The sequence below is a fragment of the Trametes versicolor genome, assembly GCF_000271585.1.
Source record: "Trametes versicolor FP-101664 SS1 unplaced genomic scaffold TRAVEscaffold_14, whole genome shotgun sequence".
Taxonomy (NCBI): Eukaryota; Fungi; Basidiomycota; class Agaricomycetes; order Polyporales; family Polyporaceae; genus Trametes; species Trametes versicolor.
The window spans coordinates 784,131-807,036 of NW_007360334.1; the positions used below are offsets into that span (position 1 = coordinate 784,131).

General features: G+C 56.6%; 8 protein-coding genes across 8 annotated transcripts in view; 3 read left to right on the forward strand and 5 right to left on the reverse strand.

Annotated features, from left to right (window-relative positions):
- Positions 1-106: 106 nt before the first annotated feature.
- TRAVEDRAFT_75357 (mitofusin) lies at positions 107-3,317 on the forward strand. Its single transcript, XM_008046705.1, has 2 exons — positions 107-312; positions 551-3,317. Exons 1-2 carry the CDS (start codon positions 194-196, stop codon positions 2,994-2,996), a joined length of 2,565 nt encoding a protein of 854 aa, XP_008044896.1. The 5' UTR covers positions 107-193; the 3' UTR covers positions 2,997-3,317.
- Positions 3,318-3,477: 160 nt separating this feature from the next.
- On the reverse strand, positions 3,478-5,785 carry TRAVEDRAFT_175493 (cytochrome P450; the record flags this gene model as incomplete). Its single annotated transcript, XM_008046706.1, has 12 exons — positions 3,478-3,626; positions 3,682-3,710; positions 3,779-3,811; positions 3,882-4,115; positions 4,181-4,405; positions 4,479-4,545; positions 4,614-4,864; positions 4,923-5,095; positions 5,147-5,288; positions 5,346-5,437; positions 5,497-5,594; positions 5,650-5,785. The coding sequence occupies 12 exons, from the start codon at positions 5,780-5,782 to the stop codon at positions 3,478-3,480; spliced, it is 1,626 nt and encodes a 541-aa protein (XP_008044897.1).
- Positions 5,786-6,867: 1,082 nt separating this feature from the next.
- TRAVEDRAFT_75359 (cytochrome P450) lies at positions 6,868-9,341 on the reverse strand. Its single transcript, XM_008046707.1, has 12 exons — positions 9,189-9,341; positions 9,025-9,122; positions 8,870-8,961; positions 8,655-8,796; positions 8,422-8,597; positions 8,113-8,363; positions 7,984-8,050; positions 7,702-7,926; positions 7,411-7,644; positions 7,322-7,354; positions 7,236-7,264; positions 6,868-7,178 (listed from the first exon to the last, which is right to left on the reverse strand). The coding sequence occupies exons 1-12, from the start codon at positions 9,319-9,321 to the stop codon at positions 7,012-7,014; spliced, it is 1,647 nt and encodes a 548-aa protein (XP_008044898.1). The 5' UTR covers positions 9,322-9,341; the 3' UTR covers positions 6,868-7,011.
- A 1,404-nt stretch (positions 9,342-10,745) lies between these two features.
- On the reverse strand, positions 10,746-12,305 carry TRAVEDRAFT_175496 (2OG-Fe-II oxygenase; the record flags this gene model as incomplete). The annotated part of the gene is made up of 9 exons (XM_008046708.1): positions 12,208-12,305; positions 12,037-12,131; positions 11,672-11,975; positions 11,538-11,622; positions 11,386-11,484; positions 11,167-11,270; positions 11,087-11,115; positions 10,928-11,031; positions 10,746-10,859 (listed from the first exon to the last, which is right to left on the reverse strand). The coding sequence occupies exons 1-9, from the start codon at positions 12,285-12,287 to the stop codon at positions 10,746-10,748; spliced, it is 1,014 nt and encodes a 337-aa protein (XP_008044899.1). The 5' UTR covers positions 12,288-12,305.
- Positions 12,306-12,508: 203 nt separating this feature from the next.
- On the reverse strand, positions 12,509-17,354 carry TRAVEDRAFT_156153 (NAD-specific glutamate dehydrogenase). The gene is made up of 19 exons (XM_008046709.1): positions 17,100-17,354; positions 16,281-16,723; positions 15,971-16,224; positions 15,719-15,916; positions 15,350-15,656; positions 15,161-15,292; positions 14,987-15,108; positions 14,840-14,921; positions 14,758-14,784; positions 14,613-14,702; positions 14,518-14,560; positions 14,356-14,455; positions 14,261-14,293; positions 14,016-14,210; positions 13,940-13,957; positions 13,689-13,886; positions 13,549-13,636; positions 12,897-13,491; positions 12,509-12,837 (listed from the first exon to the last, which is right to left on the reverse strand). Exons 1-19 carry the CDS (start codon positions 17,271-17,273, stop codon positions 12,769-12,771), a joined length of 3,168 nt encoding a protein of 1,055 aa, XP_008044900.1. The 5' UTR covers positions 17,274-17,354; the 3' UTR covers positions 12,509-12,768.
- A 1,484-nt stretch (positions 17,355-18,838) lies between these two features.
- On the reverse strand, positions 18,839-20,629 carry TRAVEDRAFT_175503 (NAD-P-binding protein). Its single transcript, XM_008046710.1, has 7 exons — positions 20,237-20,629; positions 20,016-20,187; positions 19,802-19,902; positions 19,627-19,728; positions 19,455-19,565; positions 19,296-19,389; positions 18,839-19,232 (listed from the first exon to the last, which is right to left on the reverse strand). The coding sequence occupies exons 1-7, from the start codon at positions 20,428-20,430 to the stop codon at positions 19,038-19,040; spliced, it is 969 nt and encodes a 322-aa protein (XP_008044901.1). The 5' UTR covers positions 20,431-20,629; the 3' UTR covers positions 18,839-19,037.
- A 244-nt stretch (positions 20,630-20,873) lies between these two features.
- TRAVEDRAFT_32107 (uncharacterized protein) lies at positions 20,874-21,714 on the forward strand (the record flags this gene model as incomplete). The annotated part of the gene is made up of 5 exons (XM_008046485.1): positions 20,874-20,922; positions 20,995-21,178; positions 21,228-21,493; positions 21,544-21,594; positions 21,646-21,714. Coding segments are annotated over exons 2-3 (176 nt in total), but the record flags the coding sequence as incomplete, so codon positions are not given.
- TRAVEDRAFT_61326 (amino acid transporter) overlaps positions 21,694-22,906 on the forward strand; it is a gene marked incomplete at both ends in the record, with an annotated part of 2,590 nt that continues 1,377 nt past the window's right edge. The window contains 8 exons of the mRNA XM_008046711.1: positions 21,694-21,774; positions 21,805-21,873; positions 21,925-22,009; positions 22,071-22,164; positions 22,227-22,358; positions 22,421-22,590; positions 22,651-22,761; positions 22,809-22,862. Of these exons, the coding sequence (XP_008044902.1) occupies positions 21,694-21,774; positions 21,805-21,873; positions 21,925-22,009; positions 22,071-22,164; positions 22,227-22,358; positions 22,421-22,590; positions 22,651-22,761; positions 22,809-22,862 (796 nt within the window). The remainder of the gene's footprint in view (positions 21,775-21,804; positions 21,874-21,924; positions 22,010-22,070; positions 22,165-22,226; positions 22,359-22,420; positions 22,591-22,650; positions 22,762-22,808; positions 22,863-22,906) is intronic.

Genomic DNA, 22,906 nt, shown 5'->3' on the forward strand with positions numbered 1-22,906 from the left:
CCGGCCGAGATCCAGAAGGATCCTTCCGACAGCTCCGCTTCAAATTGTGGCGTGGAAATTACGAACTATCCTGACAACATGCGCAACTTCGCGGAGCTTGCTCGGCACCACCTTCACCATCGACCACGACGACTACGAGCTGTGCTGCCTACCTCTGCTGCACCGACTACGAGCAGCGTTTCTGTGAAACAAAATGGCTCTGTCGTACTTCCCCGGCGCGACTCGCACGGGCTCGCCGCAGCCTATGGTGGAGGGCTCAACCAAACATCTAAATGAAGCAGTCCAGGAGTTGTATGTCGAGCACAAGAATAGGTGAGCGTCGTTTGGGCAGTAATGACACCGGGGACACCGAATATTGCCCGCTCCGTGTGCACCATGAGCTTTGGCCAGTCGTGATACGCTTACATGCGGGAGCGTCGCACATTGGACATAGCGTGATGTACTCGAGGTATTATATCCTGGTTACATCAGCGGTGCAGTATGCCACGGAGCAGACATACATTAGTGCTCTCATGATCCATATATGTTCCTTGTGCTTACACCGACGCAGACTACTCCAGGCATTAGACTCAACGAAGTCTATCCTGGGGGACCTTCGCAACTTCAACAAGGACAGCTGGGTCGTGCGCTACCCTCAGTTAAGCGAACAGCCTGCGACTGAGCCGCCAAGCGCTTCCCGCCGGAAGAGCATGCGCCGCTCGCTTTCCTTCCCTGACGACCCTTCGTTCGAAGCCGATGTCATCGTATCCCCCGCGAAGGCGGGGCTCACTCGGTCTGTCACTCTCGCCACTATCGCGGACAAGGACGAGGAGCCCTCTGCTGAGACGGAAGAGGACGGAGACCGGCTGGTGTCCCCCGCTGAGGCGTCTGACTTCCACGTCTTCCGTCTCGATCTTAAGCTCGGCGCCCACGGATCTTCCTCGTCTCCCGCCTCGCTCGTTGCGCAGCTCGAAAAATCCTCCATCGCCAACCTCCTAGACGACCGCATCCTCAACGCGGTGGGCCATCTTGACAAGCTCCGCTTGCGGATCGAGGACAAGTCCTCCAAGGTTCTCGTCACTGGAGACCTGAACGCGGGCAAGTCTACTTTCGTCAACGCCCTTCTCGGCCGCGAAGTCATGCCTGTGGACCAGCAACCCTGCACCACTGCGTTTTGTGAGGTCCACGATGCGTCAGAGAACGGCGGGAAGGAGGAACTCCATGTCTTGAAGGAGGGCGCCTCGTACTCGGTCGATGACGAGAGCACATTCACTCGGGCTGACCTCACGGATCTGGATGCGATCGTCTCGGAGAACGAGAACGACTCGCAGGTGCTCAAGGTCTACCTGACTGACCCCCGTGATCCGCAGGCGTCGCTGCTTAGCAACGGGATCGTCGACATATCGCTCATCGATGCCCCTGGTCTCAACCGCGACAACACCCACACCACTCGTGTCTTCGCCAGGCAGGAGGAGATCGACGTCGTCGTTTTCGTCGTATCCGCGGAAAACCACTTCACGCTCTCCGCAAAAGAGTTCTTGACGAATGCCAGCCACGAGAAGGCCTACCTCTTCATTGTTGTCAACAAGTACGAGCAGATTCGCGACAAGGCCAAGTGCAGACGTCTCGTTCTGGAGCAAATCAGGCAGCTCAGCCCACGGACATACGAAGATGCCGAGGACCTCGTCCACTTCGTCGACTCCCAGCACGCTCTCGACGAGAAGTCCGAGTCGTTCACTGGCCTCGAATCTGCGCTGCGCTCCTTTGTGCTTGTGAAGCGCTCGAAGTCGAAGCTTGCGCCCGCGTCCACGTATCTCACCAAGCTGCTCTCAGACGTCGACCTGCTCGTCGGAGCGAACGCCATTGTCGCTCAGACTGAGCTCGACCGCGCACAGAACGATCTGCAGCGCGTCCGGCCCGTCCTGGAGAAGATGAAGGGTGGCCGGGAGGTCTTGGAGGAGACGCTCGAGTCTGTCGAGGACCTCGGCGCTACCCGTACGCGTATGCGGACGAAGGAGCTCCTTACCGACGCGGTTGAACGCGTTGGGCAGGGCAAGCTTGGTATCGACAATGTCTCCGTCTCTCTCCCCTCTTACCCTGGCCTGCTCGGAATTTGGGACTACGTACACGACGTGCGCCGCGCGTTGCTTTCAAGTCTCGACGCGGCCGTCAGGCTCGCGGAGCACGAGGCTCGTGGTGTCACCACCGAGGCCGTACACAAGATCACGCAGCTCGGCGATGAGCACTTGCCTGAGGGCGTGGAGCGCTCACGACGGGTCTTCATGCCCGAGGCTATGTTCTCCACGCGGGTCGACAAGAAGAGCAACCGGAAATCCCGCCGGGCGTCTGGCACGGTCGTCGCTGGTGGCCTCTACGGTCTCGGCATCGGTCTCTCTCAGCGTCCGGAGATGCTCGACACGACTTTCTTCGACCTTTTCGATGTCCACCACCAGTTCTGGGTGCACTTCGGCGAGGGCAAGAGCGCGGACAGCGAAGACATGGCCGTCAGCACTCTCGGCTTCGCTTCCGTCGGCCTTGGTGCGCTCACGATGGTGGGCGGCAAGGCTCTCGGTGCACGCGGTCTGTTCGAGGGCGTCGTCCGTATGTGGGATCTCCTCGAGAACGAGACTGCGCGCAAGTGGGCAGCGCCTGTCGTAGGCGCCGTCGCTATCGGCCTCACCACCTACTTCATCTTCGAGCTTCCAAGCACTGTTCCCCGGACCGTCGGCCGCCGCATCAAGGCATCACTGGCGAAGGAGGGCGAGGAGATGGGCGAAGACGGCTCGTTCGTTGGTGCGCATGCAGCCCGGGTCAGCCGGGAGACGCGCAAGGTGCTGCGACTGGCGTCCTGGGACCTCAAGGAGCGCTTCCGGGCCGCGATGGAGGAGCACGGGCGCGAGGTACACGGCGCGGAGGAGTCGGAACGGCGGGCAAAGAGAGCGCTCGAGTGGTTCCACGAGGTAGAGCGGCGGGCGGGCGAGGTGCGCGAATCCGTGGTGCTCGTGAGCGCCGCGTGAACGACCTGTCTACGACGCATTGGATATATGTTTCATGGTTTGTCTCCGCGCTCTTCGTTTACCCTTCTGCGACCGTATATTGCTTAGCCCCTTTCTCCCGCAAGGTCTTGGGCGAAGCGAGGGCGTCTGTGCTGCTCGCTTCGCCGTCGTTGTCGGGGGCTTTTTCGGCTTTGTCGCCCGTCTAGATTTCTCCTGTGCAAGACCTCGCCGACGCTCCTTCTACCCTTATGTTCTCCCCCTACTCACGTATTCTACGACACCCATGTATTACCTGTACGTTTGGAAGATCATCAATGCACCCAGGCATAAGGCCTGTATATACTTGTTATCTTCCCCGGCTGCTGTAGATTCGTCCAAGACTACATCACAGAGGTATGCAACGCAACGTTCGTAGCAAGAACGGTATGACAATAAGGTATCAAATATTGAAGCTAGAAGTTGCACATCCTCCGATGGCCACGCGGGTACGCATTTTCAACGACTACGCAACTCTAGTCAATTTGAGTATCATTTCCGGCTTGGTACTCTCTTCCCCTGTTGTGGGGTAGAGCACAGCGGATGCGTTCCAGGTGATCGGCTTCTCGGTCGTCTCGAACTTGAACGCGCTGAGAAGAACAGCAAGGACAACCTCTGGGAACGGTGTCGATCAGTACACGGTTGGAGAGCAGAAGACCGGACTACATACTCATCTCGAGCTGCGAGAATTTGAATCCTCTAAAAAGTGGAACATAGGTATTAGAACCTGCGCAACATCGTGTCCTGGGTGCGAGCAGTATACTCACATGCAAGCTCTTCCGCCACCGGAGAAGGTCATTCTGAACAACGTACCAATCAACGTGAGTACCCGGCTTATGCACGGATATGTCGAAGAAGCAGGAAACGCACAAGTTGGAGTAGACGCCTGGAACACGGGCGTCATCAACCGCTGGTGGCACCTTTCCCAGCCACCGCTCAGGTTTCCATTCTTCCGCATCGTCACCCCACAGGCCCTTGTTCGTGTTGCATCCCGTCAGGTGTAGCAGCACCATCGTCCCTCTAGGCACCGGCACCTCGGTCATCGCTGACCCGTCGAGGGCACGAATCGGCTTCAGGAGTGGAAGTGTCGTATCTTTGGCAGCCCTGAATAATGACAACGTAACGCGCGTTAGAAAACACTCCCGGACGTAATTCGGATGGGGACTTACGAGCGGTTTATGAATTGAACCGGTGCATACAGCCGCAGCGTCTCGCGACAGACCGCCTCTAGGTACGGGAGTTTCACAAGCTCGTCGTATGCGAGGTCCTCTCCGCCACATGCCTCGGCGATCTCGGCACGAAGCTTGTCCTGCACGGCCGGGTGCTGGGCCAGGAGGTGCAGGATACGAGAAAGCGCGTTCGATGTGGTATCCATGCCGCCGAGGATGAAGGTCCTGCCACAGGAATGCGAGTAAGGTCAGGCACGACACGCGGTAGAGAGGGGAGCGCCACTGCGTGCAGACGTACGACATCTGTGCAACAAGCTCTTCGTCTGTGTGCTTTTCGGCGTCCGATGCGAGCATGTTCGCCTTCACTGTGGGCGTTCGATGAGCAGCCGACCACCGGAGACGTCTCGCCTCCTCGGAGGTGAAAGAAACTTACGCAGTAGGCTCATGATGTCCTTGCCCTCCCCGATCTGGTGCACGAGCGCGTCGTCGCCCTTGAGCAGGGCGCGCTTCTTCTCGCTGATGATCTCCATCGAGCGCCGCTCCATCGTGTCTGAGATCGCGACCATGCGCCTCACCTCGGCTTGCGGAAATAGACTAAGAAGACGCTTGAGGAGCCGGTCCGGAAAGATGTACGAAAGCGAGGGGATACTGAGCGCCACCGGCGTAATGGTGCTGAGGACGGGGCTTGTACAGACGAAGGGCGTTACCACTAAACAGTAAGACAGCAAGCGGACAGACTCACAAGAACATCTTGAGCGACTCCCCGTACGAGTCGGTGGAATCGTCCATAAAGTTGTCGAAGGAGTACCCGAGCCCGGCCTGCCCGAGCATCTCGAGCGTCGTGCGCGCCATCCATCCGTTCACGTCCATGACGCCGCCGTCCTTCCCGACTCGTGTGTCCATGGCCTTGTGCAACTGTATCGCACGGTCAGCAATGTATATGCTCGAGAAGCTGCGTACACTCACCTTGTGAGCAATTCCGTAAAATATGTGTGTCATGTTCCGCAGGTGCGCCACGGAGAAGACGGGGTTCATCAGCTTGCGTTGCTTCCTGTTCTGCGCGCCCTCAGTAGTGAGCAGTCCGGGCCCAAGGAGCATGTGCATTTCGCTGCATCCCAAGTGAGTTGTCTTATCAGCTGCAGAACATTGTGGGTTCAAGACTCACTCAGAGGGTGCGTTTTGCTTCGGGAACAACTCAACATCCTTGATGAGAACGCTGTACATCGCTTTTGGGTCGGATATGTGCAGCAGGCGCGTCTTCAGATACCGAAAGATAAGATAAAATCTGCGGCTGCTAAAATGGTACGGAAACGTACGCCGAACATGCCTTGAAGCCGGGACACAGGCCCGTAAGCTTCGACCAGCTCCTTCCACCGTTTCCAGCTGTTCCGGTCCGTGACCTCAATGACGTTCCCTAAGATAAACAATACAGTAAGTATACCGCCTCGTAAAAAAAGTCGACAACGCACCAAGCAAGAACGACGGGGAGGGTGGCCCGGGCAGGTTGTCCAGCGGCGAGCTAGTGAGATACGCTTGGAAGATGTACCATAAGGTGGCGATGACGACGGCGGCAGTTGCCCCTAGAAAGAGGGTGTCCGCCATGCTTCGAGCTGATAACCAGTGAGAAATGCCGAAGACAGCGAGGTATAGCAAACGATCGGAGGTCGTACGGGCCAGTACACTTTATATGGAGGGGAGGCGAAGCGGGGATCTGATGTAGGCGTGAGGCTTGCCGACCGCACGTTCAACAACCCGTATGAAAGCGCAGTAAATAATGAGAGCATGCCGACGCCCAGAGTCTCCCATTACACCTCGCCCTTGATGTCAGTGCTGACAATCAACAGAGCCCGAGGAGTTCGGACGGGAGATCCTCGGTCTCACGGAATATTGGCCGTGCACGAGGGTAAGCGTGTGCGCGAGTACGACGTAAGATGTTAGAATCATACTCGCCACACATACAGCATTTACAATACTTAATTGCGGCAGTCGAGTGACATCATTGCAGTGGTGCTCGGCACACCATCTTAATCCGCGCGGCCTCCACATACCCGTGCTAGGAAGAGCTACTGCCATACAGTTTATGTTGAAAGCTGTCAGAGTAGAAGCAGTCAGAGTAGATGACGTTAGCGGACCGTTGCTTTGTCCAACCTAGGCCGGCATACAGCATCCCGGTGGAAGATGATAAGCGGCGTCAGGGCTTTCTTGCCGGCTAGCGGTGACCAAGAGCAAGTGCTCGGCGATCTCCCAGGGGACGGAAATATGGCGCCATATTCTCGCAGTCGCTACGCCAAAAGGGAGGTGCAAAAATGCAACCTGAGCTCATGGATGAGACGTGTGTTCCTGTGTAGAAGGAAGCCAGCGGCATGTGAGCGAGGCAAGAGTAATACTGGTGACTTGTGAGAGCACGGTTTCTTGAGTGCACTCACTTTCAGGCTTTCTGTCCGGACCATACTTCCACTGCATACCCGAGTGCCCATAGAGTACCTTCCTCAGTCAATCGAGAAGAGCGGTTCACGCATTCATGATCAGCCGCCTGCGATTGGACATGATGGCCGTACGAAGACAGGAATATCATTGCTAAGCGCCTGTTGAAGCGTTGCTTTGCGGCACTTGGGCGTTTCTAGGCACAACGTACGTGTATACTTAGGGAGCATTTGTTTTTTGGGAAGTTGGTTTCTGGACATGGGGAGATGTGAAACAATGGATAATTAAGCTGACGTATCGCGTAGTAAGTAATATAGAAATACAGTTCAATGATACAGCAGACTCGGACAACTCGAAGCTCAACCCAAAGGCTATGAACAACTTTATCACCGCAAGTACACGCAAAGCTAATGAGAGGCCTGCGCGATTCTGATTAGCTTTAAGAACATCTCCGGGCGTGTGCTCTTTTCGCCAGCGGTCGGGTATAGCACAGCCGACGCCGATTTCCATATAATCGGTCTCTCGGAGGTCGTTTCGAATTTGAAGGTGGAGAGGAGAACGGCGAGGACGACCTCTGCGCGGCACACCCATCAATAAGGCAGATCATGCAAAATTACGTCGGCGGACTCACTGATCTCAAGGAGCGCAAACTTGAAACCTCTGCAATTGAAGTCAGCGTCGAGGCCTCATTGCGGGTTATAAAGGCAAAATACTCACATGCAAGATCTTGGTCCACCCGAAAAAGTCATTCTTATGGGCGAAGAAAATGTTAGCTCAGTAGCTCCCGGAGTATGGGTGAGACGTACATGTTGGAGTACACGCCCGGGATGCGAGCGCCGTCAAGCGCAGAAGGCAATTTTTCCAACCAACGTTCGGGCTTCCACTCGTACACGTCGTCGCCCCAGAGATCCCGGTTGGTGTTGCAGCCCGTCAAGTGCAACAGCAGCATGGTCCCCTTTGGCACCGGCACCTCGGTCACCACAGAGCCGTCGCGTGTGCGCATCGGGTTAAGGAGAGGAAGTGTCGTGTCTTTGGCGGCCCTGCCAAATACAAGATGGTTAGCTTCGATCGCGGACGGGGATCGGACGGTGGCTTACTCTCGGGGTATGAACTGGCCTGGAGCATAGAGGCGCATCGTTTCGCGGCATATGGCTTCCAGGTACGGGAGCTTCACGAGGTCGTCGTACGGGAGGTCCTCTCCGCCGCTTGCCTCCGCGATCTCAGCGCGCAGCCGTTCCTGCACATCGGGGTTTTCGGCTAGGAGATGGATAATGCGGCAAAGTGCGTTCGACGTCGTTTCCATGCCGCCGAGGATGATAGTGCTGTGGACCGATATATGTGAGCACTGCATACTTCGCGGGTAAGTGTGAAGACCATACGTCATTTGTGCGACCAGTTCTTCATCAGTGTGCTTCTCGACATCGGACGCTGCCGTGTTCGCTTTCACTGCGGGTGGTGGTGCTTGTCAGTGGCTGGGGGCGCGGAGTGTTCCAGCGTAGGATACCCACACAGGAGACTCATGATGTCCTTCCCCTCGCCCACTTGGTGCGCCAGCGCCTCGTCGCCCTTGAGCAGTGCGCTCTTTTTCTCGTTGATGATCTCGAGCGACCGCTGCGCCATTGTGTCCGAGATCTGCATCATGTGTCTGACATCTGCATGGGGCACCGCACGCAGCGCCTTCTCCAGCAGCCATTTGGGAAGGACGTAAGACAGCTTCGGGATGAGGAAGACCACCGGGATGATCCGGCTCAATACAGGGCTGGTTAAACGGAGTCAGCGCCAGTACGCGCGTGCGCTATGCGGATAAATAATCTTACAAGAACATCTTCAGCGAGCGGCCATACGCGTCCGTCGAGTCGTCGATGAAGTTGTCGAAGGAGTAGCCGAGGCCGGCTTGTCCGAGCATCTCCAACGTGACGCGTGCCATCCACCCGTGGACGTCGACCACGCCTCCGACTTCAACTTCGACGCGGGCTTCGACAGCCTTGTGTAGCTTCGGCAACGTGTTAGCGGCCACGAGGCAAACTCCTGGAATACATGCTGCACCCACCCTATGCGCGACCCCATAGAAAATGTCTGTCATGTTGCGCAGGTTTGCGACGGAAAACACGGGGGTTAGCAGTTTGCGCTGCTTCCTGTTCTGGGCGCCCTCGGTGGTGACCAAGCCAGGCCCGAGAAGCAGGTGCAAATCTCTGTTGCGTAACGTGAGAACGTTGTCAGAATCCCCATCGGCCTCGCAGGCGTTGCGGAGCGACTCGGACGCACGATACGGGAGCATTGGACTTCGGATATGAATCCATGTCCTTGATCAGGATACTGTGCAATGCCCTGGGGTCGGCGATGTGTAGCATACGGGCCTGAAAGGGGCAGGGATGTCAGATGAGGCCCCTGCAGTGTGAAGGGAACCCACGGCAACTCACCCCGAGCATGCCTGGAATCGTCGAGACTGGTCCATATTTATCGACGAGCTGCTTCCATCGTTGCGAGCTATGATGGTCGGTGATTTCCAAAACGTTGCCTATCGGGGGCATCTGAGTCGGCTGGTCGTTCTGAAGACACCATGGAGAGACCGAGAACAACTCACCCAAGAAGAACGACGCGGACGGCGGCCCAGGCAGATTGTCCAACGGAGACCTGGCCAGGTACTGTCGGAGGATGTACCAAGAGGCAAAGAGAAAGGCAGCGGCGATGGGGGCCAAAAAGACAAAGTCTGACATGTCTTATCGATCGGTAGACGGAGAGGTGGAAGCGTGGAGTTAGAAAGGAGCAGATATTCATATCCGAGCTTTTATACAAGCGAGCGTGAGGAGGGATGAGCTGATATGTTTCCGAATATGCCTTGGTGTGCGGGCGCAGCTAACGTGACGTGCAAGGGCGTCGACATCGCACCGACATGAAGCTATGTGCGCCACTAGGTGCATCTGGTGGTCAGCGATGAATAAATGCCGGTCCCGAAACGACCGCACTTGTCCGATACGCACGCCACGCAAGCTATGTCGGAAACACTTGGGCCCTCGGGACTGAACTCTCCATACGTTGCTAGGCCTGCCAGATAGGGACCCTGGTCTATCCGCATGCGTCAGAATGCGACACCGCAACATGTTCGCACGGCCCTGCGACATTGGCCGGTTGTGCCAACTCCGCAGATGACTCACTATGTTGTGTTTCTCCCGCGAGTGACTCCGCTAACAGCGCGGCGGGGGCAGGGAGACGGGGACCAAAAGGTCAAGCCACCCAGGAAACTCCGCGTGTGGACGGGCGATGCGTGGCGCACCATGGGCGCGGTATACAGTAATGATCTGACGACACCGATGATATCAGACAATTGAATGCTCGTGCACATGGGTTGTAACTTACGATGGTGTGTTCATAGAGTTTGGCCCTGCAGCACTATTCGCTTGCTGCCGCAGTCTAGCTTTGAAAGTCTCCTGAACAGATGTCGTTAGACCCGCTCATTGAACATTAGTATACTATCCGCGATTCTTACCGATCCGCAGCCCTCCGTCCATGGAACCGCGCGGTCGGAATCCTGCGTGCCCTTGTCTCCTTTGGGCTCGACAGGTTGCGCCCATGAGCATGAGTAAGCATGAAACGCCAACATGCTGTGGAGGGGCTCGGGGAATATGCCCATTCGTGTCAGCCTAAATCATGAGTTGAAGCAGATACGTTGAACGACATGGGAACCAACGCACCTCAAGGGCCCCGTTCCGCTGGTGTCAAGGACCGCCTGAGCGGTGTGGACCGGTGCACCATACTGTAACAAGATGTAACCCACGGCCGCCGGCGCGGAATGATGAGCGTTCAATCGCAGTGGCTGGCCTAAACTTTGAGGGAGCACATTGGCCCTCCGATATTTCCGGTGGCCGATCCGAAGAGAACACCGCCTCCTCTTACAAGGTGCAATAGCTGTGTCTGACTTTGCTTCCGCTACAACTGTGGTCCTCTCGCACTGGTCAGGCATTAGCTCACCGACACTCACTTTCGTACAAGTGTGAAGCAAGCGCCCAGAACGGACGGATCATGGCACAGACCTAAAGCTGTGTGTGATAGTTTTTCCTCGGCCGACTCCCTATCGGCATCCATAATGAGTAAGTACACACACCAGTCCCCTCTGTAGACAGTATTGTGATTTCGGCTCTTACTAGTCCGCCTTTGAATGCGCATATGTCGCCTCTAGCCTGGACTTGACATATTCTCCTGCCGTGACTACCTCGTACTTGGGAGGCGAATCCTCGGATACGCAGCTGGGAAGTGCCTTAAACAGACCAGTCAGCGCACACACAGGCTATATACAGAGGGAGGGGTGATTCGTGGCAGACTCACTTCGAGCTTGACGTCGTAGTCGGTGCCGAAGAACAGGGGGATCGAATAGCGCTCCGTGCCGGAGCGATTCACCGCTCTGTGGACCGTAGACTTGAACACGTCGTCTGAGTGCGGTTTTGGTTAGCCAGGAGAGTGTGGATAATTCGGGGAAGCGCTGACTTGTCCATCTGGCGAACTGATCTCCGAGACTGCTAGAGTTCAGAGGAATGATTCTACGGAGAAACTAGGGGCCGGCTTACTTCACGACCAGGGTCCCGGGAATAGGGACTGCGTCGATCCATTTTCCCGCTTTGTTCAGAACTTGGAGAGCGGGCACAGTATCTTGCCACAGGATGGTGAAGCACTATACCAACAGATGTCAGCTTCATTACCGCACCTTGCGTACATTTTCGACGCCGTATACCTCGTAACTGCAAATTCTTATCAAATGGTGATACGAGTGAGAAATAGGAGATGACCAACTCGGTATGCGCACCGATGCCTTCAATGCGATCGTCTACTTCACCTGTTTGCGGAGGGTAGTACAGTAGCCGCATGATGGCGGCGGGTTTGGTAGTCTTCGTATCAACATAAGCGATGCTATCCCAAGATCTGGGATCCTGAGCGTCACCTTGTCATCGAAGTAGTTCTCGGGTAAGTCTAGTGCAAGCGCGAATAACGGGAAGAGGGATGCTCCCAGCCTCAAAGCAGCGTAACTGGGGGCACGTCAGCATGCACCACTAACCCCCATATTGGTGGACTCACAAGTACTCCAGGACATCCTCCTTGAACCCCGGAAGGCCGTCCGGCCACACGTTTCCGCCGGTCATGGCGCCGTCATCCGCCCGACTCGCTCCCGCAGGGTCCTCCCACCCAAGGTCGAACCCCTCGTGCAGGTCTCCTCTGTTCTCAGGATTGGTATTCTCCCCAAGGAGGCCGGTATAGCCTTTGAAGTTCGCGCTCTTGTGTATATCCAGCGCCACCTTCTGTTCCTTCGGCAGCGCGAAGAACCGCTTCGCAGCGCCTACTGTGGTCGAGACGGTTTTCTCGGGAATACCGTGATTCTTCACTATGGATACGCATGGTGAGTACCGCTCGGATCGTCATGACTCATATGACACACGATTTACCATAGAAGAAGCCGACGTTGATGCATGCATCCCGAATCTCGTCTGCGAGCGCTCTCCGAACAGCCGGATCCGGGTTCCGTGCGTGTTCTAGGTTTCTGTGACAAACAAAGGCAAGCGTTCGTTCAGTATATGGGTACCGTGGAAACATTGTCGCATGGTGTTGGAGTTCACATGATCGGTATCTCCTCGAACGCGCTCTCCGTACGTTGGGACGCGAACACAAGCGGCCGTTGGGACGCGTTGGAAGCCATTATTACCGTTCGACCTGTCCGAAGGGGGTAAAAGGATCTTCGCAGCCTTGAAATGAGATGGTAGCGGAGGAAGATGATGATAAGAATTCAAGAGTGGTATCGCGTTGCGCGGAAGACTCCGAAGAGTGACGATTATGCGGTGGCCGCTGCCTGATAGCGGGAGGTGGCGGTGCAAAACCTGTTCCCACGAATAGAAGAGGCTTCGACTACAACCTAAACATGCAGTTACAAGTTTTGCTGATATTGTAGTCGAACAACTCACAGGATTAGAGAAAGGGAACATCTTCGTGTTATACAATTCTTCTACGAACGTGATAGGTACAGCTGCTTTGGTACAAACGACACAAGTCTCCGCGCGATATTAGTTGGTGTACGATGCGAGTCCATTTCCGATACCCATATCCAGAGCGACGACGAATGCGACTTTGCGACAAGTGAGCTTGGAACGAGGCCGTCTAGATTTACCCTTGATATTCTTTTCCTATGCCGCGAGGTCACGCGCGAAGTGGAAGAAGTCCACAGACGACGCGTTCACGCCGTACTTGTAGATCTGCGGAACATCCGTCAGTAACGCGTCCCCCGTGAACATAATAACGCATCAAAACTCACGAAGTGCGACGCGACCCAGCTCGAGAACAGCGCGCGCTGGTACGTGACAGGAAGGCGGCCCAGCAGGGCATCGAGCCCGACCTGGTCCACCAGCGTCTTCGGAATCGCACGGCGCATGACGCCGCGCTTGCTGGGCTCGTCGTTGAACAAGTCCGAGTCCTCGAGCTCCTCCTGGAGGTCGTTGAGCTTGCTGGACAGCTCGTCCGAGATGATCGTGCGCGGCTTCGCGCCCTGCAGGCGCGCGTGCTCGCGCCAGATGCACGCGAACTCCGCCGCCGCGTTCTCCGTGATCTTCTGCTGGATGTCGCGCACGTAGCTCTGGTAGAATGGAGACGGCTTGCCGTCCTTGAAGATCATGTGCTCCAGGTACTCCTCGGACGATAGACTGAGGCCGGCGAGCACCTCGAGCGAGGAGCTCGTCACGCCGCCCTTGTTCGCGCTGGAGTCCTTGAAGAGGACGACTTTGCGCTTCTCTAGGAACAGGCGAGCCTGCTGTGTGAGGAAGAGGTTGGCGCCTTCCACAATGTACTTGAAGTGAGGTTTGCCCTCAGAGTCGACGAGCGCAGCCACGTTAGAGATGTTGACAGCCTCAGGCCTGGAAGGGAAGTTGATCATCAGCAACCTTGTCAGAGCAAAACGCAATGACTCGTACCGTCCGCCGCAGGGCACAAACAGGTCACCCTTGAACCGCAGGTGTGCGCCGTTGCGGAAGTCGGTGCCGTCAAGCACAACTTCTCCAGCTGTCAAAGACTAGTTAGCACGATATCGCACCGCAAGGGGAATACCACTTACATGGCAATTTGACATCCTGGTCCTCCACCTTGACGAGGTATCCGTCCTTGCTGAGCTTTGACTTGTCGAAGAAGCCCACAGGCTTGCGTGCCTTTGCAAGGCGCACGAGCTCTTCCCTGTTCAGCCCAGCAGGGTCGTGCAGCACACCACTGCCGTCGATGATCGCGACAGTCTTGTCTGAACTGAGCAAAATCTCATCTGTAATCTGCGTAAGAAATTGGGATGTAGCATCTGGTTATAAGCAAACGTACTCGATCCGAGATCACCGTCTAGATGAAGAATTAACATCAGCATGTTTCTTACGTGCTCAAGTGTTAGATGACCTACCAGGACCACCAGTCTGCACCTTCGTGATGTCTTTCTCCCGCAGACCGAGCTGCTTGTAGATCCCGAGGACGTACTGGCGCACTGACAGTGACGTCATGCCGTATACGTCGTGGGGGACACCACCGAGCGTCTCAGCGCTCTTTCCGGTCGTGAACGACTTCCACCATGCGTCGGCCCCACGAGCGCGCGCATGCACTGCAGCCTTGTCAGTTTGACGACGACAGAAGTATATGAATATTACTAACACGCAGCCCAGTCCATGAGGTCTGCTGTACCCTCTGTGTGCGGTCATGACAGGTCAACAACTTCGTTATTCGATGCAAGACGGCTATGAGCGCACCATCGGGGCCGAAGAACAGGAGCTCCGGCTTGCCGTACAAGTCGACCAAACGCTCCTTGATTCCAGGGGTCTGTCCCGGAATCAAGAGGTCGATCATAGCCTATAGCCACTGGTTAGCACGGTGTTGTTGTCAATAATACCGAGACGAAAGTGTAAACGTACATCGACATACTTCTCGAAGCACAGTTTCGGGTTTTCCCCCAACCTGATCGTAATGCGATGAGCTAAGTTCCAATGTAGCGAGGGAAGCAACATACGAGGGAAGAATGGTACCCTTAGCACCTCCTTCGGGGATGTCTTTGTTCTTGAGGGTCTGTGTCGAGGCCAAGCCGTAGTTTTCGTCGAACCTGAACATGAGCATGAGTGAGCGTCGAATATATCGAAGAAAGTGTTTCTACATACAGCATACGCTGATTGATCGAGTAGTTCCTATGATCGCATTGGGTCAGCGACACGCAAGAACTCAGCATATGCCAAGACGTACTCCCGGTTCCTGGACATGACGATACGAATGCCACCACGAGCAACGTCCTTGAAGCGGAGGTGGAAGCCACGGAACTCCCCGCCTATATACGCGCGCATGAATCAACTTGCCAATCCCCGCGCTTCATGGGCATAACCTCCCACTCACCAATCACGAAGAACATGCCAAACGGCTTCCTCGGGTACTCGACCTCGGGCAGGAAGTCCGGTGCGAGTCGGAAGGAGAGCGCTACCTTCGTGGGCTGGTAGAAGTTTGTCTTCAATACATGCCTAGTTCCACATCAGTACCGCTGAAATCAAGCGTCCACTGGGGCATGCGTACTTGTTGAAGATGAGGAAGCTCTCGAGGACCTGTAGCTCGTGCTTGTTGGGCACAGTCCGGCGGATGCGGTCGTAGAGCTCGGTATCAGTGAGCGGCATCTGTGTGCGGAGACGCTGGTAGGAGAGAGTCGGCCTTCGAGTGATTACAAGTTAGCTTGGTGTTTCTCGGGAGGTCACAGGGGGTGCATACATGAGTTGTGCGGCCTCGTCGGTCTCGGGATAGTGAGTCATCGCAAAGTTGACATAGAGCAGGTTGATCTGCAATATCGTCAGAAACCTAGTTTCGTACGTGCTAGGAATATTGCTCACCAAGTCCGCGTGTGCATGGATCACCTCGGCGATACTCTCGCGGGTGAAAGTCTCTTCCCTGAAGCGACGCTTGATGTCGTTGAGCACGCTCGCGTGGGTCGGGTTAGTCTCATCAAGGACGCCCTTCAGTGCGAGGTACGCCTGACCGAGCCTGTTACAGAAGTGCTGTGCAAAGACCCATCCACAGTCTACGAGTGTACGGCATGATCGTTAGCCTGGGGAAACCCCGATCGCCAGCGAAGACACGCACAAGCATATGTCGCTTCCTGTACAGCGTGGTCCCCGCTTGGGCCCTTGCCCGCGTAGAAGAAAGGGTTGTCCGGCAAGCAGTAGAGCAGCGAAGCCTCCTTCATTACTTGGAAGATCGAGTGCTCGATAGGGGGTGCATTCGCGCCCGGCAGCGGGTTCAGGTACAATGAGATGATCGTGATACCGTTCGAGAATTGCTCTGTGGTCCAATGTCAGCCTACATTCCCTAGTCGATCAGGGTAACGCTACTCACCAACATACTTCCTTGCGGAGTAGAGCGAGTAGAAATGGTAGAGGTTAGAGAGCGCGCTGAAGAACTTCTTCGTGCCGTTCATCTTGTAACCGATGACCATCCGGCGCTCGCGAGAGCCCTCGACTTCGAAGACCTCGATGACAGGCCCGAAGCGCTGCTCGACATTCCACATAACGCGCTGGTAGATCTCGAGCGTGTTCTCACTCGCTTTCTCCAGGAAGATGGGGTCGGAAACGGTGCGGATGTCTGTCTTCCTGTTAGCGGTATATTGTCAGCATGTAGCTTAACAACGATGAGAAAGGAGGCTCACTCATCGGTCCGGCTGGACTTCGGTGGCTCCGCTGGGAAGTTGCACTTGTTGACGAAGTAGCAACGCAGCTGCTGTGACGCGGTTGCCGAAATGCTACCCTGCGAGCGGTATGTCTCGAGACGGAAAGCCTGCTCAGGCGTCGAATTATCGAGGAAGAGCTCGTCGATGCGTGTTTCGCAGGTTGCGCCAGGACCCTCGGTGGAGGTCTTTCCTGGTGAACTGCTGTGAATGAAAGTCGCGCCATTCTCGTCGATCTTCTCGAGATCGATCACGAGTTTGCTGGGGTCGTGCTTGGTGTATGCGAGGACTTTCGCACCAAAAAGCGCGATGATGTGATCGGAGATGACCTCCACGGACTCGGACTGGAAGTAGGTGTCGTCGATGCCGAGATGGGTGTAGAACCAGTTCACCTCGTTCACCACGAGTTCGCGCGGAATGAAACCCTAGTAAAATGCATCCGGTTAGTCTGACCGTTATCGCGCTTTACGGCAGAAATTCGCGCGCGATCGCACCGGCCGCGTTTCTGCAGCCTGGACGATCGCGCTCTTGCAGAGTTCATCAAGGATCACTTCAAAACGCGCGCGCAGCATCGCGCCCCTCTTGATATCAACCGCTATTGACTACGCGGCGAGAACACGGCGCATACAAGCAGCGGAATGCGGTCCCTGGGTGGGCGCGCACGTCCAACGCGTCCAACGCGGCCATTGTATGCCCGTTCAGAGCAGACGCACTCGACTGCGACACGACTGGCCTTGGGAGGAGCGCAATCCACGACGCGTACGCGTCCACAAGTGACGCGATCCGGGACATCCAACTCACCTTGGCAGCCACATTGGCCTGGACCTTAGCACGCTGCTCCTCCTTGCCGGCGAAGACAGGCGTGGTGTATCCAGGAACGTTCTTGAGGCGATGAGAGACCTCCGCATGTTGTCCGGGCACCTGAAGGTGGGCAGCGGGGTTGCCGGAGGGCGTTGTGCTTGTCGGGGTCGACATGGTCGCGTCGGCGATGGGATCCGCGCTCGTCGTTGGCTATGTATTCAAGAGAGAAATAGGCCTTGGGCAGAGACGATGTAGAGGAGATGGAGGTCGGAGAAGACGATGGAACTGAGACGGCATTTTATATACGTCAATCCAAGCGCAGAGCTCCGAGACGTTTGGGTTATGGTCCACAGTCCAGACATCACATAGGCGCCCGATGTTCCTCTCCCTTTCCCCACACTGCCGCCCATCGGCCGAGGGGCGTCGCTCGCCGCACAGCACGACGCTCACGACTCACGGGTCTGTTCTCATCGCCTTCCGCATCACCAGCAGCTAGCAGCACACCCTTGGTCATCTCTGCCACTGTCCAACGGCCTCAGACATTCGCCGCTTGCTATGGATTGGTCCGCCCAAGAATACCCTGCAGGTCAGAAGAGGTCAGAAGATCCGACATGCTTTCCCCAACATACGTGGACCTCGCATCGGCCGGTCCATGACCGCCGCGCGCCCACCTGTCCATCATGCGTACCTCTTGTGACCGTGCGCGACTCATGGCGACCGGGCGGACCCACCCATCCAGGGCCAATGCGCGCGCGCCCCTGCGCAGCGAGCCGCGCAACATCCCGTGCCACCGCCTCCGAGCCCCCCGTCGCAGGCGGATGTGTCCGCCCGGACCAAGACCGCGACACCCGGCTCTCAGCAATTCAGGTGCGTGTCGTTCAAACACTCAAAAGTCTCTTTGCCCCAGTCACCTGTCTTTCATCGGCTTTCGTACCGGCCCTACCGAGGGTTTTGTGTACGGTCACCTGTGGTTCGCAAGTCCGACGTGAACGTTTGATCGAGCCTCGAACGTGGCCTTTGGGTGGTTGCCGTACTCAGCAGGGCGGCCAATGTATACGATCAAGTGCGTCCGACGGAAGCACGGGTCGTCATTGCTCATCTCCGTGGGGTGCTCACCCAATGGCGTGCGACCTGCGCTCGTAAACTTGGACGTGTTCTTTGGGTGTCCAACCTCCTCCCAAGTTCGTTAAATCCACAAATACGTTCTGGTTATGTAAACCTCACCCCCGTGCCAGTCTTCACCACATGTCCTGAACAAACGCGAGCATCGCGTGTACTGGCGAATACAAACGTGTCGTGTCGAAGTCTTGCGCGTGCGCCCACAACGCATATGCGAGCCCACGATGCACGGTGGAAGATCACGAGCATGTTCGGCTACTGCGGTCTCTGTCGCAGATCGCGCCACCGTGGATGCCATAGACGTCTTATGAGCCGCGGATGCAACTTGTACCAGCAAATGTGTGCTTTGCCAAGAAGCTCGAATTTGACCTCATGTACATCATGGGCTTGCGGGACGATACCCCAAAAATATGACACGAGAGATTTGGGAAGCTTCCCCGTAGTGGTCCAGGTCCCAGGAGGACCGACCTCGCTACGGACGTGCCTAGCTATGTCCCACCCTCTTTACCGCGTAGGTTTTGCTGCGAGGGAGCTACAAGCGAGAAAAACACGAGTTATCCCTAAATTTTCAACTCAGGAAGGTAGTATCCTTCCGCTCGCCCAGCTCGCTTCATCGAAGGATACAGCACAATGCAGAGCGTATATTCAAAGCACTGGGTGAATACAGGGCACAATCCGCCCATCCGAAAGCACTGACAAATGTCATAGCTAGTCTACAATTCCGTTTTTGTCTTCTTCATGAAATACCAGACAGTCCGTCGCCCCTCTCATACAAACACGCTGCTCCGACGACTGTCGTCGAGCAGCACTCGGGCATGCCTAGTCGAGCTGCTCGAGACCGTCCCGGATGTACTCCTCGAAGAGCGCCTTGTAGTCCTTGTGCCAGCGCGAAAGAGCAGGACGGCCCTCTGCAATGTCGCCCGCACCCCACATGATCCGGAGCTGATCGACCTCGCGCCTGGTCTCGTTGTCCGGGCAGATGATGTAAAACTGTCCTTGACGGACCTTGTCGAGCTATGGGCGGGGCATGTCAGAAACTCGCATCGTGGACAACTAAAGGCCGATCGGAATACGCACCATGTAGAGGACGGTCTCCTGCGCCGACCACGCACCCGCGGGCTTTTCCTTGCCCACATTCGCACCCGTCATACCGGTGAACGTCCAGCCCGGGCTGCGCGCGAAATATCAGCGTTCAAGCTCACGCATACGCGTCCCTGGCAGAAGCTCAGAACTTACACAAGCAGATGCGCGGTAAGGTTGACAGAAGGCGTCTCCCGAAGCTCATGGGCGAGACTTTCCGTGAGCGACTTGACTGCGGCCTTGGTGGCGTTGTACGCGGGGTTTCCGCTATCGGCCACGAGGTAAGGTTAGCCAAGGCACGGCATCGTGGACGCGGGGAGGAACGCACGGGGGGTTCGTAATGCCCTGCTTCGAGCCCGTGTTGATGATAACGGCCGGGTTTTCCTGGTGCAGCATCATGGGCACAAACGTGTGCTGGACGTTCAGAACGCTGCCATGCGCCGGAATATACGCACGCGGATAAGCTGCAGCCCGCGCGGCGAGACGCATACAAGGGGACGCACCCGAACAGGTTCACATCAAACATCTTGTGCCAGTTATCGATGCCGCTCCAGGACGTGCCCTTGGGCTCGCCGACCGCGGCGTTGTTCATGAGCACGCCGACCTGGCAGAGCAGTCGTGTGAGGTCATCACTGTCGGTGCGCGGCGCACCCAGGCGCGCGGTCGCGCCGACCGACGGCTTGTGCGCGAGGCGGCGCGAGAAGCACTCGAGCTCACCTCGCCCCATGCCTCGTACACCTTATCGCGCAGACGCTCGACCTGCTCGAGCTTGCTCACGTCCGTGGGGACGGAGAGCACGTTGACCTCGCCGACGATCTTCTCGACCTCGGCGGCTGTCGCGCGCAAGCCCGCTTCGTCTACGTCTGCGATCGCGAGCTTGAGCCCGATCCTGCGCGGTGTGAGCCGATCGGCAAAGATGGGAGGGTGAGTGTACTCACTTGGCGAGCTCGATCGCGGCTGCGCGTCCGATTCCGCTGCCTGCGCCGGTGATGACTGCGACGCGGCCGGAGTGGATGACGGGATGCACTTCATCGTCCATGGGCGCGACGGGGTTCTCGCGTGCGAATGAGGCTCCTGGGCGCAGCGGAGAGGGACGCCGGCTGCTTTGCGCGGAGGAGAGACCGAGAGCCATGGTATAAATATGGCGAAGCCGCAGGAATTTGAGAGTAAAGGTCGAGAAGGAGAGGAAGGAAGAGAGTCTATATGTCGCGGACTCTTCTGGCCCGCCCAACTTATATACGCCCTCCGACTCGTGATGACGTCGGGGGCCGCCTTCCCTTTCCGAATAGCCATCCGCAGTGTCCGGGGTACGCACCCAGAGCACCCTGCCCTGCTGCCTCGACCTCGCAACTTGCTCCGACGTTCGTCTCGAGGTGTCTATCACGCAGATTCTCGCTATATGCTGCCTCAGACCCTGGTGGTCAGTCGACATCGCCGTGTGCTCGACCCTGACAACTCCCCGACGGCACTCGTCCCAAACCAGGGTGCGAATCCGGTCTTGTGAACGGAAGGAACCCCACAATGTTCCTTGTGCCCACACGCGGTCTCAATCCACTCGAACGTGTCGTTAGAGAGCAGGTTCCTGGGCGAACGCGCTCCTAATATCGCCCCCGGCATGCATGCGGTAAGCCACGCACGAGCCACCTGATTATTCTATGCCACTTTTGCTGAACACGCCTCGGTCTGATGATACCAGCATGCGGCAGCGGGAGTGAGCGACGGTTCGCATTCGCCAGTTCCCAAGTCCTTTGTGGCGTCGGCCGCTCTTGGCATTGCATGCAGGCGCCCTCAGAAGACACCACGAAGCTCAAGCTTCACGCCGGTGTTCCTGAAACCACTGGTTCACGTTGCCCGCATTCCGTTTACAGTCCAATGCGAGAGTGGGTACATCGCAAGCTGAAGTGTCGCTGAGTCGTTCATACGCCAAAGGACGTGCTACACCGATTTAGCTCCGTTGTCTGTCTCTGCAAAGGTCCGATCGTGGACAATGGCCGCTCGTAGTGATCAGGTGTGGTGCAATTGGATGGGCGTACCGCAGCTGCGTCAATCGCGAGGTTTGGCTCGAGCGCCTTGCTGTCCATATGACTGAAGTGTATTATTGTAGAGACGGTGATAGCTACCGCATCCCACGACTCTGTCGGGATATGGTCAGCACGCGGGGTCCGTAAGGGTCCGTACAGCCATCGGTGTGAAAGGTAAGTACGCCAAACCACTAAGTCCATGTGGCTCTGATCACCCTCTGAAGAAGGCTGCTTAACGTCGGACGATATTCCCTCGTTATCGCGATACGAAATATGTGTGAGAAGACATACCGTAACTCCCCAAGTTCGCCAGTGACGGCCGTTAGCCGATGCAAGTTGACTTGCTTCGAACCCCCTGTGCTCCTCCTTCGCAGATGTCGTCTCGGTTCGATGAGAAAGCCAACGCCCAGACGAATGTCGTCGCCGCCAGCGACATTTCACTGACTCACGCCGATGTAGGTAAGAAAGGCAATGTATTTGTGGAGGTTCGGAGCGCCGACGACGCACGTCTGGCGGAACTCGGATACAAGGGAGAGTTCAGGAGGGAGTTCTCGGTACGTACATTCTCCTTGCTTCTCATGCAGTACGCTGACCGGTCAATACAGCTGATCGAAACCGTTGCATTCGCGTTCTCGATTATGGCCGTGATCGGAGGCGTCTCATCGACCCTATCTTTTGGGCTCGCATCGGGTACGTTAGTGGTTTTTTAAGCTTCTTAGGACCTCTGTGGCACAGTCCTCACTGTATGCAGGTGGTCACGTTGGAATGGTCTGGGGATGGGGCATCCCCTGTATTTTCGTGATGTGCATTGCGGCCTCCATGGCCGAGTTGACTTCGTCTATGCCGTGAGTAACACAGCTGTCATTCACGATCCTGCTGGGAGGCACTGACGAATGAGATACAACAGGACCAGCGCTGGGCTGTACTACTTCTCTGCGAAGCTCGCGCCCGAGCGATACTCTGCACTCGCTAGCTGGATCACCGGCTGGGCGAATGTCACCGGCCAAATTACCCTCGTATGCTCCATAGATTACACAGTGTAAGCATGGCTACTCTTTTTGTTTTCTGTTGAACATTCGCCGACCATGTAGATGCATACAGGGCTCAGATGATCACCACGGCCATCGCAGTCAACACCGACGGTGCTGTGATCCTCGGCGCAGGTCCGACATACGGAATCCTCCTCGCAATCCTGGTAATACACGGAATTATCTGCTCCGCGGCCACCAAGATCCTAGCAAGGCTAAACTTGTTCTACGGCTTCCTGACCGGTACGGCTCAAACACCCTTGAAATTCTCTCGCGCTTAATTCCTGGTCGCTTCGTCTGTAGCTGGTGCGACCGTTGCAGCCATCGTCGCGCTCCTAGTCTGCTCGGGGGACAGGAAGGTATCCACCAAGACCGCATTCACATCCTTCGAGAACAACACCGGGTGGAGAAACGGTAGGTGCACATAGCAACCCACAACGCTCCCCAGTAACTCTGCCCAGATGGCTGGGCGTTCCTCCTCGCGTTCGCCGCCCCGATGTGGTCCCTCACCGGATGTACGCCCCCGTTTCCCCCCCCCCCCCCCCCCCCCCCCCCCCCC

Coding starts and splice junctions, on each gene's coding strand:
- TRAVEDRAFT_75357 (XM_008046705.1), top strand. CDS start 194: ATGGCTCTGTCGTACTTCCCCGGCGCGACTCGCACGGGCTCGCCGCAG. Junction 313..550: donor TATGTCGAGCACAAGAATAG/GTGAGCGTCGTT, acceptor ACACCGACGCAG/ACTACTCCAGGCATTAGACT.
- TRAVEDRAFT_75359 (XM_008046707.1), bottom strand. CDS start 9,321: ATGTCAGACTTTGTCTTTTTGGCCCCCATCGCCGCTGCCTTTCTCTTT. Junction 8,051..8,112: donor GGACATCATGAGTCTCCTGT/GTGGGTATCCTA, acceptor CACCACCCGCAG/TGAAAGCGAACACGGCAGCG. Junction 7,927..7,983: donor GAACTGGTCGCACAAATGAC/GTATGGTCTTCA, acceptor ATCGGTCCACAG/CACTATCATCCTCGGCGGCA.
- TRAVEDRAFT_156153 (XM_008046709.1), bottom strand. CDS start 17,273: ATGTCGACCCCGACAAGCACAACGCCCTCCGGCAACCCCGCTGCCCAC. Junction 14,703..14,757: donor TCGATCAATCAGCGTATGCT/GTATGTAGAAAC, acceptor GCTCATGTTCAG/GTTCGACGAAAACTACGGCT. Junction 14,561..14,612: donor AAGGGTACCATTCTTCCCTC/GTATGTTGCTTC, acceptor CATTACGATCAG/GTTGGGGGAAAACCCGAAAC.
- TRAVEDRAFT_175503 (XM_008046710.1), bottom strand. CDS start 20,430: ATGGCTCTCGGTCTCTCCTCCGCGCAAAGCAGCCGGCGTCCCTCTCCG. Junction 19,566..19,626: donor CAGGGCATTACGAACCCCCC/GTGCGTTCCTCC, acceptor CGTGGCCGATAG/CGGAAACCCCGCGTACAACG. Junction 19,233..19,295: donor AGGAGACCGTCCTCTACATG/GTGCGTATTCCG, acceptor CCCCGCCCATAG/CTCGACAAGGTCCGTCAAGG.